General features: G+C 37.8%; 1 protein-coding gene across 1 annotated transcript; it reads right to left on the bottom strand.

Moving 5' to 3' along the window:
* Window positions 1-5702: 5702 nt before the first annotated feature.
* Ms4a7 (membrane spanning 4-domains A7) lies at window positions 5703-8445 on the bottom strand. The gene is given in 3 exon segments (XM_015506720.2): window positions 5703-5881; window positions 5883-5914; window positions 8179-8445. Coding segments are annotated over 3 exon segments (330 nt in total). The 5' UTR covers window positions 8390-8445; the 3' UTR covers window positions 5703-5794.
* Window positions 8446-17759: the final 9314 nt, after the last annotated feature.

Raw genomic sequence — 17759 nt, 5'->3', positions numbered from 1 at the left:
TTACTTTCTTTGCATTTTCAAGTTAAGTGAAAAATCACCAGTAAAAGAAGCTACCAGATAGAGTTATCACTTTAATAGAGAATATTTTCACTTTTAGAAAGACTCATAAACTAATTTGATTTAAGTTCTTCCTGGGTAGTCTATACAAATACTAATTGAAGCAACATAATGTGCTATTTGAAAGTTTGCTTTCCCTGTCAGTTCTTTATGTTCCTATAACTGTTATGGTTTTAATGACTAAATCGTGAAAGAAAATGGTTTCACATAACCAAAAACAATATATACAAATATAATCTTAAGTATTCCTTAGCTGCAGCAATGGTAGATACCAAGATTTCTCAACCTTTGCACTTGCTGCTATTTGGAACCAATCATTCTCTATGGTAGAGAGTTGTTCCAGGTATTGTGAGGCATAAACAGCATCCCCGGCCTCTACTCATTAGAAGCTAATAATGCCCCAGTAGTAGCAACCCAAACTTTTCTCCAAACATTGTCAAAGTCTCTTGGAGACAAAATTCCTGCTGGTTGAGAATGTTTGCTATATAGAAATCTTTGAAGTATTTCCTCCGTACTTTTTTCCTTCCCCTTGATGGAATATGTCTTTGCTTTCTACACCCAGATTTCAGAAAAGATAAGTATTACTCCATACATAATTTTTCTGCCCATGTTTATTCAGGTAAATTTTAATTTGTGTTCTTAAGGTGCAGTGCAACATTTTAAACTAAAAAAAAAAAAAGAAAATTGTGGGCCAACTTTATATTTGAAGTCTAAGCAGAATGAATAAACTGTCAAAAATCACATGGAAAAGTGCACCCGGGAGGGGCTGTAGCCACCTACTGCTACCAAGCCACATGTTCCTGACCAGCCATTGTGCTTATTTGGTGATCAGAGAATTATCCTTTAAGCATTTTCTAACTTGACATGTTTATTTATTATTCACATATAGATATCTTACTTACATGTTAGGAAACTGGATGGGAGATTGAGTTGAATAATAGCATATAGGTATGTGTGTATATATAAATATACATATTCTTATAAGAATATAAGATGTTCTTTAAACCGAATGTAAGCATTCTTGAAAATGTATGCAAGAATTCTTTAAAAGAATATAAGAAATCCTTCAAACTGATGGGAAAGATCTGTCTTCCTGCAGAATACCTGATTTGGAGGAATAAATTCTTGCTGTTAAGCAGTAAAAGCCTATATATCTATCTTGGGTACTCCAAAATGCATCTAATTTTATGTCTTTGACTAGGTTATGGTTTTCAGCTCCACCTGTTCCTCTGGTCTTTCAAGCCCCTTAAAGATGGGCCCTCTGCTATTTCAATCTGGAGACTCAGACCATTGGCAGGAGTTAAGTTATTTACGGAGAGGTGAAGTGGGAGCATCTTCATGGACAACTACAAGGACGGTGCTGGTCTTTAGTTGAAATGGTGTTTTCTCCTGCTTTCTGACTGCACTAGACCACCCTTCCTTGAGTTTGATAAAGAGCATTAATGTGCCAACGCTTAATACCCAGCTACACTGCTCTAAATAACTTACCTTTCTGCCTGTGCTACCATGTCACCCTCCCAACAACCTTGGGAGGCAGTTTCTGTCATCAGAGTCATTTAAAAACACGGAAACCAAGAGGACATTACTGCTGGTAAGTGGGGGAGCTGAAATTGGAACATGGTTGAAAGGTGAACTTTTATTGTCTTCAGATTCCAGGAAATAACCCAGTGAGTCTTACATTTTTATTACTTTATGACTAATTTCTACGAATTCGATGACCTAAAAACAACACAGTTTTTAACATTGGTGTGGCTTAGGAGTTGAGGCATGGCTTAGCTGGGTGGCTCTGCCAGGTACTAGCAGGCTGTATTTTCGTCTGGAGGCTTAATTGGGAAAAACCTACGTGCAAAAACATTTGGGTTCTTAGCAGGATCCGTTTCCTTATGGTAGGTGACTAAGGGCCCTGAGTTGTTGCCTGGAAATTAGAGACTGTCCTCAGTCCTGAGGATGTCCTCAGTCCTTTGATCCTTCAACGTGGCTGCTTGCTTCCAGAGGCCAATAAGGAAATTATTCAAGTGATGGTTGGCTAGAGGAGGGTAAGGACTGGACAGGCTGTGACAAGGATCTGAGCCTCTGTGATTCCGTTGCTATTTTGGTTTACCTTTTTGGGAAACCTGCATTTTCTTTTTAAAATCCAGAATCAGAACTCAGAGGTTCAGTGTATGTATAGTTCTAATAAATGTATCAACCATCTGCTGTATCTTCTTGGACTTGGTTGAAACCATCCTTTCTTGCCACGAGCTCATTAGACCTTCCTGTTAATGGTTCTTGGCTAAGTGGTTTCCAAACTGAATGAGTTAGTGAGGTAGAGGAAGGCATCAAGAACGACTCTGAAATTTCTGATTTGAGAAACAGAGTAGATAGTCATGCCATTTGTGAAAGAAAACCTGGCTGAAGGAGGCCAATGGGTGGGGAAGGATTAAAAATAAAATATGGGGGCTGGAGTTGTGGCTGAGTGGTAGAGCTCTCGCCTAGCACACGTGAGGCCCTGGGTTCGATACTCAGCACCACATAAAAATCATGAAAGAAAACGGTTAAGTAACTTTCTATTTGCAAATTGACAAATCAGAGCTGAAAAATCTCAGGAGGCTGTAGTGAGTGCGTTAGTGTATGTAGCTTATGATCAAGAGAGACTAGATATGCAATAACAAATCCATAAAATATGTCGAGTGTGAGGTGGTAGTAATTACTATGAAGCAAAATATGCAAGGGAAGGGAAAAGAAGGTTGCAATTTTTGTGTATGTGGGCAGGGGAATTTACATTGAGGGTGAAAGTTTGAACAAGACGAAAGAAGTGAGAAAGCGTGTGGTAGAAGTTCTTGTTAAAAAGTCATTCCAGACTGAGGGGCCTAAAAGTGTAAAATTCCTGAAGAAAGAGCATGCCAACCACTATGGGGAGGCTGATGTGCTTACAGCAAAGGAAGCAAAGAGGAGGGTGGTCAGAGAGGAGCTGAGAGGCCAGATCCTGTGTGGACATGTAAGGACACCGGCTTTTATTTGGAATAAAATAGAATGGAGTTAAGCATAGGAAAGATGTGGTCTGATTTTAGATTTCTTAAAAAAATTCCTGCTGTGTTCTGCCATGTGGAGAACAGACAGACGTATGGGTGCCCTGTGGGTCAATCACCGCACTAATCCCAGGGGGAGAGTGTATCTGAGTCCTTAGGAAGAGGTGAGAAGCCATCAGACTCGGGGTGTGTTTTAAAATTAGGACCAGCAGGTTGTAATGATGGGTTCACTATAGTGTGGAAAGAAGTAGAGGGGTTAGGGATGACTCTGGGGATTTGAGGAGATGGCTTTTTACAAGGAATTTTACTATGAAGAAGGAGTGACAGGTGCAATGACTAGGCAGTAGCAAGAAGGCAAAGGTAACTTTTAAAAAACTTTATTTGATTATAACAGAAAAAAAAGAGAACACACATTAGAAGTCCACTCAAGAAAAAATATTGCAGTAACCCAGAAGCTCTCAGGCCCCCTTCCAATGGCTACCCCCAAAGTAAGCCCTGCCCTGAATCTAACACCATATATTAGTTTTGCCTTCATTGAGACTTTATGCATATGGAATCATGCAGTATGTACTCTTTTATTTGTGGACTTTTTCTTCCCTTCAAAATTATGCCGTGGAACTGTTCTATAGAGCTGCGTGCACTTGAACTTTGTTCATTTGTGTCGCTATGTAGTATTTTATTGTCTGAACACATCACGTGTTTTATTTGTCTATTCACTCTTTATAGATATGTGAGTAACTTTCATTTGGAGATTGTGATGCATTCTATTGCTATGAACATTTTTGTGTTTGGAAAACCTACATATGCATTTCTGTTGCACATTTCCCCATTGGATGGGACCCAAGGACTAGACCCAGGAAGCAACATTAGGAATATATATATATATATATATATATATNTATATGTGTATTAAAAATTGTAATGCAAAAAAGGTACATGTATAATGGCATAAATTGGCATGAACATACTTTATATATTTAAATACATGACAATAGTGGAATGCATTACAATTCTTATTACACATATAGAGCACAATTTCTGTATCTCTGTTTATAAAGTATGTTCATGCCAATTTATGCCATTATACATGTACCTTTTTTGCATTACAATTTTTAATACACATATATACCACAATTCTTCATATCTCTGTTTGTATATAAGGTATGCTGACACTCAATTCAAGTCTTCATACATGTACTTTGTATAATGATGACCATCACATTCCACAGGGAGGGAGAGCAATGGAGGATTAAATTAATATTAGGAACGCTTATGGGTTGTCATGTTGTTTTTTCCCATACAGTAATAAACTTGATGCTATTTGTATATTTCTAAGTTGTTATTTTGTCTAACACTTAGAGGTGGCAGAACATAATGATTAATTGTAGTTTTTAAATCCAAATATTTAAGAAGAATCATTTAATGAGACAGAAATGAGTCATATATTTTTAAAGCATTTAAAAAATATTCTTCAAATTCCTAATGTTTATATTTAAGCAATATGAATGTGAACATAATATAGAAATAGGGCCTGTATAGATAGTCATATGACTTAACTAACTCAGGCTAGCACAAGAGTACACAGAGAGAGAGAGAAATTATAAAATATATAAAAATTTATAATATGTATATATATTATAAAATATATATGAAATTATATATATGTATGTATATAAAAGACTTTCTACCCAGTTGCCTAGAGAAGTTTATGAAGTTTATGGTCATTGTAGAAGACTGGCTAATATAAATTTATTGATTTGGGCTTTAGGAAAATCATTTTCAGAAGAAAGAAAATGACTCATATTGAAAGTACAAAATGAAAGATTTTTAAGTTTATTTCAGTATCTAGTCACAGAAAGTCTAATCTAACTGTGCCAGAGGCATTGGGTTTCTCTTCTGAGGCCAAGAGTAACTCATATTCATGACCTTGAAGACCTCTCTTTGACATGTTGAATATGACCTTGTGACTGAGACAAGGAAAATGCCCCCTAGAAAAGATAAATTTTGTTAATAGCTTTTAAACTTTGATTTGGAGGGCTTTTTGGATATTTATTTATAATACATTCTCTCTAAATTTTGTACAATAGTAAGTCTCCCCAGTTTACCATAGTATGTAATTGAAACAATACAAATTCAAACAAATGGTACTCTCCAGTCTACTAATCATTTCACTGTTTTCTAATAGGATCGATCACAACTAATCACAATTCATTCAAACTCCACAAAATCTTCCTTTTCTGCTGTAGCTTTTAGGCACAAATGAAAACATTTAAAAGTTATGATATCAAAAGATAATAGAAAGTAAGGAGAATACCAGAAAAACATAAACAGAACGGAGAAGTTCTAGTAAAATTTTATTGCATCAGCAAGGGAATCTGGCTATGGAGACTCACTAGGTAGGCCAATGGCGTTGTTCAGCCCATAGTTTGTACCACTCATTCACCATAAAAATTTTATCCAAATCTTGGTTGTTGGATAAAATGAAGGGTTGGGTCAGGTGATTTGTAAAGCCAACTACCTTCATAGTAAATATTTCTCTACTGCCCTGAAGTCTTCAGCTGATCCCAGAAGAAACAAAGCAGCCTCATGAAGAAGCCAACTCTTTGAACCCTTTCTTCACTATAAATGTTATTTTTTTCTATTTGCATCTCATGATCGATGATCAACTCTTTTCTCCACCATCTTTTGGGTTTGAATCATCATAGCTCAAACTTGAAACCCAGCAGCTATCATGTGAGATGTCCCAGCCCAAGGTTGTTGGAGTAGACCTGTTTCCACCAGAATGCAGAAGCATATGCCGCTAGCAAAAGCTTCCTTCAGCACAGTGAAAGTGAGCATCACCAGAACGCCTTGCAAATCAGGACATGAATGCCTGGTACCTGACACAGAGCCTTGTGCCTGATTGACAGGAGGCCAAGGATGAAGGCTCTAATGACGAAGACAATCAGGGACAGAGAAAGTTGCCTTCTCTTTCAGTGTCTTAACAGAGGAAGGGAAGTAAGGAGCGGCTGTTTCATCTAGAAACCTTGGCATCCCGCATAATGACAGAGAAGAGTGATCTGTCATTTATCTCTAGTCATTTCCTCATTTCTTTTTCATCTTTGGTACTTTTTTATTCACAATGATATTTCTAGGTGTGGTTTGATTTTGTTTATGCAACAGTAGTCTCAGTCTGAAATCTCATGTCTTTCTTTAATTTTGAATACATTTTTAGCTATTTGTTTTTGCATGCTAACTTTCTCCCATACCTCTCCTACTGGAACTCATATGAGACGAATGTCGGATCTTTCCACGCAACTCTGGGCTACATGTCTTCTAACCTCTCGTTCATATTTATTTGTTTATTTAATCTTGGTGGGTTGTATTCTGTGTGATTTAATCAGATCTGAATTTCATTTTGCTGTTCACATTTTCAGGTATATTGAATTTGATTATAACTGATCTGCTTAGTTTTTAATCTATCTTCAATAGACTAATTTTCATTTCTCATCATGCTATTTCATTCTTTTTCAAATCCATTTGTCCTTTTTTTTTCTTCTTACTGTATGGTTATTTCATTTTTGGTTTTAATTACTTTTTGTATCTTTGATTATTTAAAACCTATTTTCATTATAGCCGTGTTCAGATTATTGCATTATCTCCAGTTCTCAGCCTACTAACTTGCACGTGTGTTCCACCTGCCACTGTTTTCATGTTTTGAGTTTTCTCTTATGCTTCTTGTGATGTTTTTATTACTAGATAATTTCAGTGTGTAGGTGGTGGTAGCCGTGAGATTCTGGGATGTGTAAATGTCTTTTGAGTTGGGTTTATGGCATTCTGCTAGAACCTTAAGCATTTCACAGATCCAAGGGCAGTTTTTAAATTAATCCTTTTATTTGAAGTTCACCTATCTTATATGTGATTATGAATCTGCATACTCTACCCGCACAAGGCTTAGTGAGCTCACAGCAGGGTTTCAGGAAACCTCTTAGAATATTGAATAAAAATTTTCTCGCCTTATTTTTACGAAGTGGATAAATATTCAGTTTTAGCTTCCAACATTTTTGCAGGGTACTCAGTATCGGCTCCTATGAACCTAGCAAACCTAAAATTCTGTTCTGGGTATTCACACTCCCTGATCCTAACCCCCAACACCAATGCTCCTGTGCAGACTTCCTTGGTTTTCCATCTCAGCTCTAGTTTGATGATTTGGCTTTAGGATCCTTCTTAGTTTATGGAATCTGTGACATCTTCCTTTCTCTCTTCCTTTGTTCCTTCCTCCTTCCCTTTCTTTGAATATATATTTTTATGTTTTTTAACCTGTAATTTTGTCCAGTTTTTTTTTCTGTATTAATTTAGAAAATACAGACTTCTGGGGTGTGTTTGGTCTGCTATGTTGCAACTTACCTTCCAACATTTTTGCAGGGTACTCAGTATCGGCTCCTATGAACCTAGCAAACCTAAAATTCTGTCCTGGGTATTCACACTCCCTGATCCTAACCCCCAACACCAATGCTATTATACCGTCTCCTGGGCTTTACCTCTCCCTCTTTACCAGCCCTTCTAGGCCCAAATATAGTAATTATGTATTTGAGGTTAAGGTTCAAGTTTTTTGTCTAACTTTTTGTCTATCTTAGTATATCAAACACAGACATGCATTTGAAGAAATTAACACTGTATGGCTTCTCTAATCCCAAATTTACTGATGATTGGATGATAAGCATCCTAAGAGGTAAGGGCTTCCAATCCCAGGAAAGGGATCCAGAATAGATCATCTCAAATCCAAGTAAAATTCAAGTAAAAAAGATTTCTGCTTCTAGTGAGGAAAATAATGCCTGTTCAGTGAAGAAGGACTTTGAGAAGTAAGCCTTTTGAAGTTGGAAGCCTTGTGATTCTGAAAAGAGTAGCAGGGGACTAGAGTCTCCATTGTCCTTTCTTGATTTCCTTCCTTGACCCTGTGTATGCCTCCCCACATCATGCAGTCTGCTCCCAGGGCCTCTTTGCAATCATTTTTTTTTTCCCTGTCCTCTGCAGACATTCAGGCCAATAGAACTAGAGACTGCTGAAAAAAGCAGAGTTATGCAAAGGAGAGAGGTGGAGGTTTCACATGACAGGACATTCAGTCTGAAAGTACTTACTGTCAGACTGACACGGGCCAGGAGACCGTCCTTGACTTCATATATTAAATAGTAGTTCTCCGAATAAGGCAACACAGATAGACATTCCTTTTGTGAATTGCAACGTTGAAACGCAGTCCCTAGGGCTGCCAGGCTGTGGTAAGTGAGGGGTAGGAGGCCTGCCCCAGCAACAACAGAACTCCCTGCATTTGACATCAGGCCGCTCATGCCCTCAAAGAGAAATTCTGCATTGGGCTGTCATCACAGAACCATGCTATTCTCCCTCTGTCTAGTGCACTTCAGGGGTGTTTCCTTGGGTCTCTGACCTCCTCTAATCTGTGTCCTCCTGGTGGACACGGGCTGTGTTTTAGTCACCTCTGTATCCCCCTCACTGTGGAGTTTATCACGTGATATAATTAGTAAATACTTGTTGAATGTGAGAATGCACAAATAATTCCCTTTAGGGAAATGGAACCCAGAGGCAGTGCTGCCTGGGCCACTGCCAATGTCTCCCTCGACTTTCCCGACCATCTCAGAATCATTATATTGTCTTGAGGGCTCTTAGAATATGGCTTGGTCTTCCTTCTCTGGAAAACCCAGTCTGTGGCTTTGCCTTATGTAAAGGAGCAGCTTTAGAGAACTGGTAGAAGCAAACTGGAGAAGCTGGAGACCTGCCTACAGGAGGATCTGACATTTGGAAACTCTCCGTGGACAAACAGTTGACCTTCAGTTGACAACCATATACCTTCAGTTTCTCTCAGAGGAGGACTTAGTCCCTGTGTCTCTTCATCCACTCACAAACAAAATAATGATCAGGCAACAGCCAATTTCCTCACAAATCATGGAGATGTACTAGGAGGGAAAAGTCTGTGCTCCTCTCAATAGAAACCCTTCCTTCTCCCCTGACACATACCCACGGCCGTGATTTAAGGGAAAGCCACTTCTGATTCAAGAAGACACAGGTCTGGTTGGCCACCATGAGGATGTGTGGTGGTACCTGAAACTATTCTGTACTTCTGATGATTGATGTTGCAGTCTAAATGCAGAAGTAGTGGGTGGAGTCTTAAAAAATTGATGGCATTGGATGAGGTCAGAATGTATCCTAATGAAATAGTCCAAAATATGGAAAATACTATTTGCATTTAAATAAGACTCTCACTGTTGTTTAAAATGGCATAAAATTTGAAAGAAAGTAAATGTTAAATAGTGGAAAAATGCATATGTTTTAATATAGTGCATTACTAACACTGTCATGTCTATAAAGAGTAGAAAGTAATCTAGAAAGATGATCCACTTAGATCTGATCAGAAAAACAAACTACAAAAGTATGTATTTGCTTTCATTGCCACCAAATTCATAAAATATGATCATAATGGGAATGACATAATATGTAAAGAACAAAGATTAGGTTACATATTAGTATATACAGAATATTTATTTATTTTCTATTTCATATGTATATTATTTATTTGAGCTTTTATTTTCCAACTTTGCTATAGTGAATTGAACTTATTTTGAAATAAAAAATAATTACTAATAAAATAGAAGTAAGAAAAGTAAAAGTAAATATTCCAAAAATACCTATAGTTATTTTAGAGTGGTTGGATTATTATAATCTAAAGTTGATTCTTTAGATATTTTTTTTATTTGTTCTTTTTAGATATACATGACAGTAGAGTGTATTTTGACATATTATACAAACATGGAGTATAACTTCCCATTCTTGTAGGTGGTACATGATGTCTAGTTACACTAGTCTTGTATTCATATATGAACATAGGAAACGTATATCCAATTCATTCTACTCTCTTTCCTATTCCCATCCCCCCTTCCCTTCATTCCTCTTTGTCTGATTCAATGAACTTCTATTATCCCTCTCCTTTGTATGCTTTTTGCACCTTTGTCTAATATGAGATAACTGTATTGATGTGGGTTTATCCCTGTGCCTTCTATTCTGTACCATTGGTTTTGTGTCAATATGCTGTCGTTTTGTTACTGTAGCTCTGAAGTATAATTTAAGGACTGGTATTGTGATGCCTCCTGCTTCACTTTTCTCACTAAGGATTGCTTTGGCTATTCTGGGCCTCTTATTTTTCCAAATGAATTCTGTGACTATTTATGAAAATCACTTGAATTTATTAGTTCCAAGTTTCTGATGTACAAAATGGATCTAATGATGTCTAAGCGGTAGGTTTTAAGGATTAGAGCTACGATGATCTAGTTCCTGGAATTCAGCATGAGTTAATAAACTTTTATATTATTAACTAAGCCAATATGAGCAAAGGAAGCATTGTGTATGGGACAGGACAAGCTCTCTATGTAAGGAAGGAAAGTGGAGTAGTATTTACCCAACGTTTTATTGGAAAGAAAATGAAGGTGAGGGTAGAGGGCTGAGCAGTGCAGGTCTAGCATAAAGGTACAGTCCTGGGAGACCCCGGGGTGGGAATGTACTGCAGTGAAGCAAAGATGCAGGAGGTAATGAAAGGAAGCTGGAAGTTGGGGCTACAGGAGGGAAAATGAGGTAGTTACACTTAGGGCTAGAAAGCAAGTTCTATGCAGATGGTTCATCTCTAACCTGTGCTGCTCCCAGAAATGTTTGCAATTTTCTCCCCGTGGCATATTTCTTACTCACATGGATGGACTGTGCCAAGCATGCTTTCCAGTGCTCCCCTGAGCCCTGCCTTTGATTTTGATCCTATGGAACAGGCCATCCTTGGTATAATGGAGAAATGCCTTCCTGTTCCTGCAATCTCTGATCCCAAGGAGGTGGATACCTACAGGTCAAACCTTGGAAGCTAACCGAGATCATGGCCCTTTCCCACATCACCAGCACAATGCCAAGAGACCCCCAAACTACGGTGACTACTGACAGCTTCTTTCCAAAGGTCATCATCATCCCCAAGACAGAGGAAGCTGGGCACACTAAATGAAAAGAAAAAATCCTGAAGAGTGGCCTGCAAAAAGAAGCCCATCTTACCCACAGGAATGACATTGTGAATGCACCTAGACTACAGACATAAGGTGGGTCTGGGAAAATATTTCGCATTTTTTCTGGCTGACCCCAGGGTAATCAGGACATGGAATGGAGCTTTCTGAGAAGACTACACACTCCTAAGGCCTTTGTAAACTAATTAAAGCCACTAAGTCTTTTCCACTAGAACATCACACAACAAATAATTCTCTTCTAATTGGACCTTACTATAGTAGAGATTTTTTATTTAATCCTATGACTTTACTCTTCTTGAGAGGATGAGAATCTGATTCCCTTGCTCACTGTTACAAGACACATAACCACCTCCAGAGTTGTGATCTAAACTGAGGTACCTACCTGATCATTCAGCTGGTTCCTGCGTGTTGTGGCCAGTGGGCCAGCTCACTGACCTCTGGGGAGCTCTCAGTCAGAGTCTCCCACTGGCTCTTCCTTCGAGAACAATCTCACTGCTCAGCTTTCCAATTGTTGAGACTTCCTGTCCTTTCCTCAGATAAGTATTTAGGATTACACAGGATATGAATTTTGATGTAGTTATAGATGGTTGATATGTGAAAAGTGACTCTGCTTCCTCTTTCTAAATTTTGAGGTTGGGAAAAATGTCACAAAACAGAAATGACACATGAGAAAACGAGGGATTGTCCCAGTTAGAACTCATTTTCTGCATTCCTATGTGGAGTTGGGTAAGGCAATCTGTTTCTCTTAGACAGAATTTTCTTATTAAACGGGGAACAAATAATAATAATTATATCATACGGTGATTGAGAGAACTATCGAGAAAGGATGTAAAGAGGTATTGAAAAAGTGGACACTGACCTATTGTTAACAGAATTGCTAAATTTGAATTTGGAAGAATTCCAAAACTTTCTATTTGTAATCTTCCCACATTTACTCTAAATCCATCTTCCTGTGCATTGACTGGGATATCCTCAACGCTTTTCCAAGAGTCCTGGTGCTCTAGACTGGCCTGTGGCTCGTGATGTTGAGCCTGCTTCAAGGTGCAGTCTCTGTGTTTCCCAATTCCCTACTCTCCACCTCAAGTTGAGTGGGAAGCTCATAAAGTGGAAGGCATCTTAGAGACGTCTTCAGCCATCGAAGAGTTACCAATGGACATTTCTCAGGTTTTCTGTAAACTGAAAGAATCTCTGGACACTCACTGTCTAGCTGTTACTCCTTGGGGCTGCCTCTCCATCCTCCATCCCTGTCTTCATATATGTTTTTTGATGGAGAAATAGGTCACAGAACTTTTGGAAGTAGAAACTGTCACCAGCTGGTTGGAAAAAGGCTTTAAAGAAGTCTCAAAAGAACATTCCAAACAAATTTCTGCAAAAGTAGAATCACGTCTGGCTGAAGCAAGCAAAAGAGTCACAGTGCAGAGGCGAAGGTAAAGTTGGACGCAGGAGCGTTATGGTGGGCCAGTTAAACTGCCAGTGTACTTGGAGCTAAAACTGTTGCTAAGGCAAGTTAAACTGGAGACCAGGCCTGAAGAAGCTCTGAGCAGACGAAGGCAGTCAGGCCTGACAACTGACCTAAGCCTGGCTTCATTTGCAAACGTAAGTGAAACCTAACTTGAGCTGTGTTTGTAAATGGATATACGGTAATTCCCCTTATCCGTGGTTCTGCTTTCTGGGGTTTCAGTTACCTCTGGTCAGCTGTAGTCCCAAAATGCTACTGGATAATTCCAGAAATAAATAATTCATAAGTTTTAAATTGCCAATCTGAGAAGTTCTTAAAGTTCTGTGGAATATTGATAACAAATGGTAAATAACAGGTTAACATGGGCCCTGTAGGCAAGAACCACTGGTTTTGGAGATATGAACTCTGATTCTGGGTCATAACTCTGGGTAAGTCAACTGTGACTCTGCATCCCAGTTTCTCTGCCCCTTAAGTTCTCAGAATGAATGAAATAAGAGGCTCTCTAAGATCATTCCAGCTATAGAGCTCAAAAATTGTGAATCCCAAAGTGTAAGGACTACATTTTATTAGTTCAGAACTTCACTTTTCATATTAGGATAACTTGAGGTTTATTTTGCTATTTGTGAAACAATATTTATTTCTCCTGGAAATGCCTGTTAGTCACTGAGAGGATGTACTCCAATACCAAAGCTTAAGCAATTAGAAAAGTATGCTTATCCAAGAAATGAGGACACGGACTATAGAACTAATGAACACAATCCATGATACCATTAATATTTTGAGCTTCTTCTGTTTTTCTGCAGTTATTATTATGGTTTGGATATAAGTGTCCCTCTCCCCACCCCCTGAAAAATTCCCCTGTTAATGTAGGAAGGCTCAGAGATGAGAAGGCTGGATTGTGAGAGCTGAAACCTAATCAGTCCATCCTAGTGGGCTGACAACGGTGGTGACTGTAGGCAAGTGAGGCATGGCTGGAGGAGGTGGGTCACAGGGGGCGTGGCCTGGAAGGGTACATTTCCTATGGTCCCCAATGTACTTAAACAGTACGGTGACAGAATCTCATTTGAATTTCTAGATTCCTATGGGGGAGACAAGGAAAGATTTGGAAATGCAAAATAATAAAATAAGGTATGCAATATTTATATCAACAAAAAAAAAAAATCTAAGGAAAATTATTAAATACGTCAAAAGGACTCATTTCTAATGATGAGGTATTGTCAAAAATCTTTACGACCAAACAACAAGACATACAAACCAAAAACCTTCACAGGAATATACGAAACTAGCAAAAACGACAATAGTCATTTTTAATAAATACCTTGCAGGTTTTGAGAACTGTAAATAAAAACATATGATTTAAATTATAAAATGCTTGAGCAGACCCAAATTAATGGAAACATTCCTTTTACACATACATGGTACATTGGGAATAATTGATCACATATCCATCTCAAAGAAAACCTCATTAAATTTAAAAACAGCAGTCTAGATCACATTTAACGATCAATTGTAATAAAGCTGTACATAGATAATACACTGTGTCATATATAACAAACTAGAATAAATTATATATATAAAAAAAGATGGGGATTGTGGACTGGGGCTGTAGCTCAGGGGCAGAGCACTTGCCTAGCATGTGTGAGGCACTGGGTTTGGTCCCCGGAACCACATAAAAATAAACAAATAAAATAAAGGTATTGTCCATCTACAACTAAAAAAAAAGATCATACAAATATTTGTCTGAATATAAATTCAGACTCAATGAAAATTCAGATTTTTGTTCTGTTAATAACAAGATTAAAATTCTAGCATTCACATATCAGAGAGAATATTTGACCTTTGTTTTTTTTGTTTTGTTTTGTTTTTGTTTTTTGGATTAGCTAATTTCACTGAGCATGATAGACTCCAGATCCATTCATTTACAAGGAAATGTCATAAAATCATTCTTTTTTAAAAGCTGAGTAATATTCCGAAGAACAAATACAATTTTAAAAAGATCAAAAATCTATAGTGAATACAAAATGTATAGCTAATACAATTTGTTCATATTGAAACAAAAATACAAAACACTCTAATTCACTTAACTTAAAATTTGAAGAATTTATACAGAGAAAGATGCACTTTTTAAAATTAAGAAGCCTAAATGGAAACTTGACTGAAATGACATATTTCTGGTTGTCAGTTATTCCACAGTTTATTTTAAATGTAATTTACTTTCAACAAAATCCCTTTGGGAACTTGACTTAATGGTTTTATGCTCATATCCAATGAATATGAATAGCCAAAAGCACTTTAAGAAAGAAATGTTGAAGCAAGTAATGTGCTATCAGAAATTAACGTGGAGCACACAGGAAACAGCAGAAGTCATGTGTTACTGGTGCTGAAATAGCCTGAATGATACGAAAATGAGAATAGAAAGCCCAGACAGCAGCCATAAGCACAGTATATGGAAAATATGAACAGAGAGCTACTGAATATATTCTGCATTCATATACAAATATACATAATCAGATACATATATGCAATCTGAGGTCCTATTATCATTTATTCAGTTAGCTCTGTGTGTGTGTGTGTGTATTTTACATTTATACTACTTATATTATACACCAGAAGATGACAGATGAAAAGAATCATAAAATGTTAATTTTTCAACAAAGAGATCTATTTTCTAGTTGTCATTTCAGAGTTTGAAAGCAATTTCTAAACATAAAAAAATGTGCTTAATGGCTAGGAATTTCAATAGTTTTAAATTCACATAAAACCTAATAAACAATTCAAAAGGCAAAGCCAAATTATAACAAGGGACAAAATTTTTAAACAAGCGATAAGAGAAAGAAAGGCAAAAATTAGATATGTAATCAAAAGCTCAGTCCTTGTCCCAGATGCCAATCCAATAAGGAGGACATGATTTTGGAAAAAAGGAAAAAGAAGGTTTATTGCTTTGCTAACAAAAGAGAAACACAGGGGACTCCTGTCCCAAAGGCGTTGATTCTTGCCATCAGGAGGGGCAGGAGTTGAAGTTTAAAGGAACTCTTCAAGGGTTGTATTCCAGGTGTGCTCTGGTAGGGGGTCCCAGGTGCCCAGATGGCCTGTTAGGATTCACTTGTTAATTTGGGAGATACTCCCCAGATCCTCAGCAGGCCTCTCCTTCCTATAGTGGGTGTGTTCAAGGGCAATTAACTAGGGGAAGAAAAAGATAACACTGTCTCCCTAATCTTGCTAGGGAGGGGGATAGGGGAGAAGAGAGAGAGAGAGAGAGAAAAACCTTTTAAAAAATAAGCCTCAGAGCAATATAGAGGGCTATATTCAGAAGGTGAAGGGATGATAGATAGATAGATAGATAGATAGATAGATAGATAGATAGAGTGCATGATCTATAAAGTACTGTTATAGATAGATAAAGTACATGATCAAACATTTTCAACAACAACAACAAAAAGAAATGTGTATGTATTTAGTAATAAAAATGCTTCCAAAACCAAATTATTTATAAGAGAAAACAAATGAAAAAAATGATGCGCCTTAAAATGCAAAAGTTGGTTGTTGGTAGAGAAAAGCCCCAGGAAGAATCTAGACGTAGAAGTTCTAGAACAGAGGAAGCTGGGACAGGAGACACAACCTTGGAACTTCTGCAAAATGAGCACAAAGAAGTTGGAGTCCACGTTCCCAGGAAGACTCAGTGAAAATCGATAGACAGATAGAAATATGGCAGTTTTTTTGATTTGTTTTCTTGGCAGCCTGGGAAGTAATGAATTTGAGTCAAATTCTGAAAGCCTGGGTTGGGGGTGGGGGAATGAGGCCCATCAGATTGCTTTCCCTGGTGGACTCTCAGGAGAACCATGGAATGTTCTGTCTGTCCATTGGCTCTCACCTGGGGTTATCCTTTTAGAAGGAAACCCCATGAACTGGAGGTACTTGGCCCAGATGGAACAAAGGTACTTTGGAGGCACAAAGGTACTTCAGTCTCACATATCCAGATGTGGCCCAACCTCCTTCCATGAAACACCAGAGCCAAGCTTCTCAACCTGCTAGGGAGAGATGATCTAGCTAATGTCCCTTCCATTAGACTCTGAAACCCATCTCTATGCTGAAGATTGTTCAAGAATCTCGGAACAAAAAGTGAGTCAACCTTATCTCCCTGACTCTCTGAGTAGCTAAGTGTCTCCTGCAGTTTTCTGAGCAGGGAGCAAAGAGTCTACTACCACAGGTTCATCTGGCCTTGCTCTTGACCTGAACATACCTATCTCCTGACATGAACGTATCTTTTTCCAAAAATAGTTTTATGGGCAGAGAGTATGCCCTGTTAATATTTAAGAAACTTGATATAGTTGCTGGTATAGATGTTCCAGCTGGATTATGGTAGTGCAGGAATGACCCAGACTAGCTATATCTTCTTGAATAGGAGCCAGACAGACATTCTTAGAAGGATCTATAAAATAGGTTAGGTTGCCAGTTTAATTGTCTAAAATCTACTCCTGGACTCCATAGAATTGTTTTCAGGCATATTTACCCTGATTTAGATTTTTGTTCAGTTATTTTTTAAGTTCAGATACTCTCTCCTTATCTTTAGCTCCTGAAAATATTTTCTCCTTTTTAATAACTACTTTCTTATTTCTTATGGGTCAGTTGCCTGCCTGGCACAGGCTGTGGGCTAGTCTTATGTATTTATTTAGTTAATAACTATTCAGTAACAATAAGTAGAAATAAGTCATAGCTCTTATGCTAATTTCTAGGGAATCATTGATGTAATAGTTGGTTCTCATGGTCCTTATCCCTCACAGGATTTGTGTCTGGGGAGAGGAGAAAAAGGAAACAATGTAATGTGCCTCTTGTAATGTAGTTATGAGAACCATGAAAAAAAAAAAAGAGAGACAGGCTATGAAATCACAAAAAGAGGAATATCAACCCCAATGTATGACAGCTGGGAACAGTGTCTCTAAGGGACAGATCTTTGCTGGGATCCAGGAAAAGTAGGTCACTCAGGTGGTGGTTTTCACACGAGTGTGGGGACTTTAAGTCAATAACCAGAATTTCCAAAATGAATTATTCATTTTGCTTGCTATAACATTTGAAAGTGATTTTCAAGGAAAGAGAGAAGAAATTCAGGGAATCATTGTTTCAATTGCAAACATCTGTGTCATTTCATCCAAAAGGGAGGGATGAATCAGAAATGAGAAGGTATCGGAGAGCTAT

The sequence above is a fragment of the Marmota marmota genome, unplaced genomic scaffold (assembly GCF_001458135.2).
Source record: "Marmota marmota marmota unplaced genomic scaffold, marMar, whole genome shotgun sequence".
Classification (NCBI taxonomy): domain Eukaryota; kingdom Metazoa; phylum Chordata; class Mammalia; order Rodentia; family Sciuridae; genus Marmota; species Marmota marmota.
This window is presented reverse-complemented; position numbering and strand designations above follow the sequence as displayed.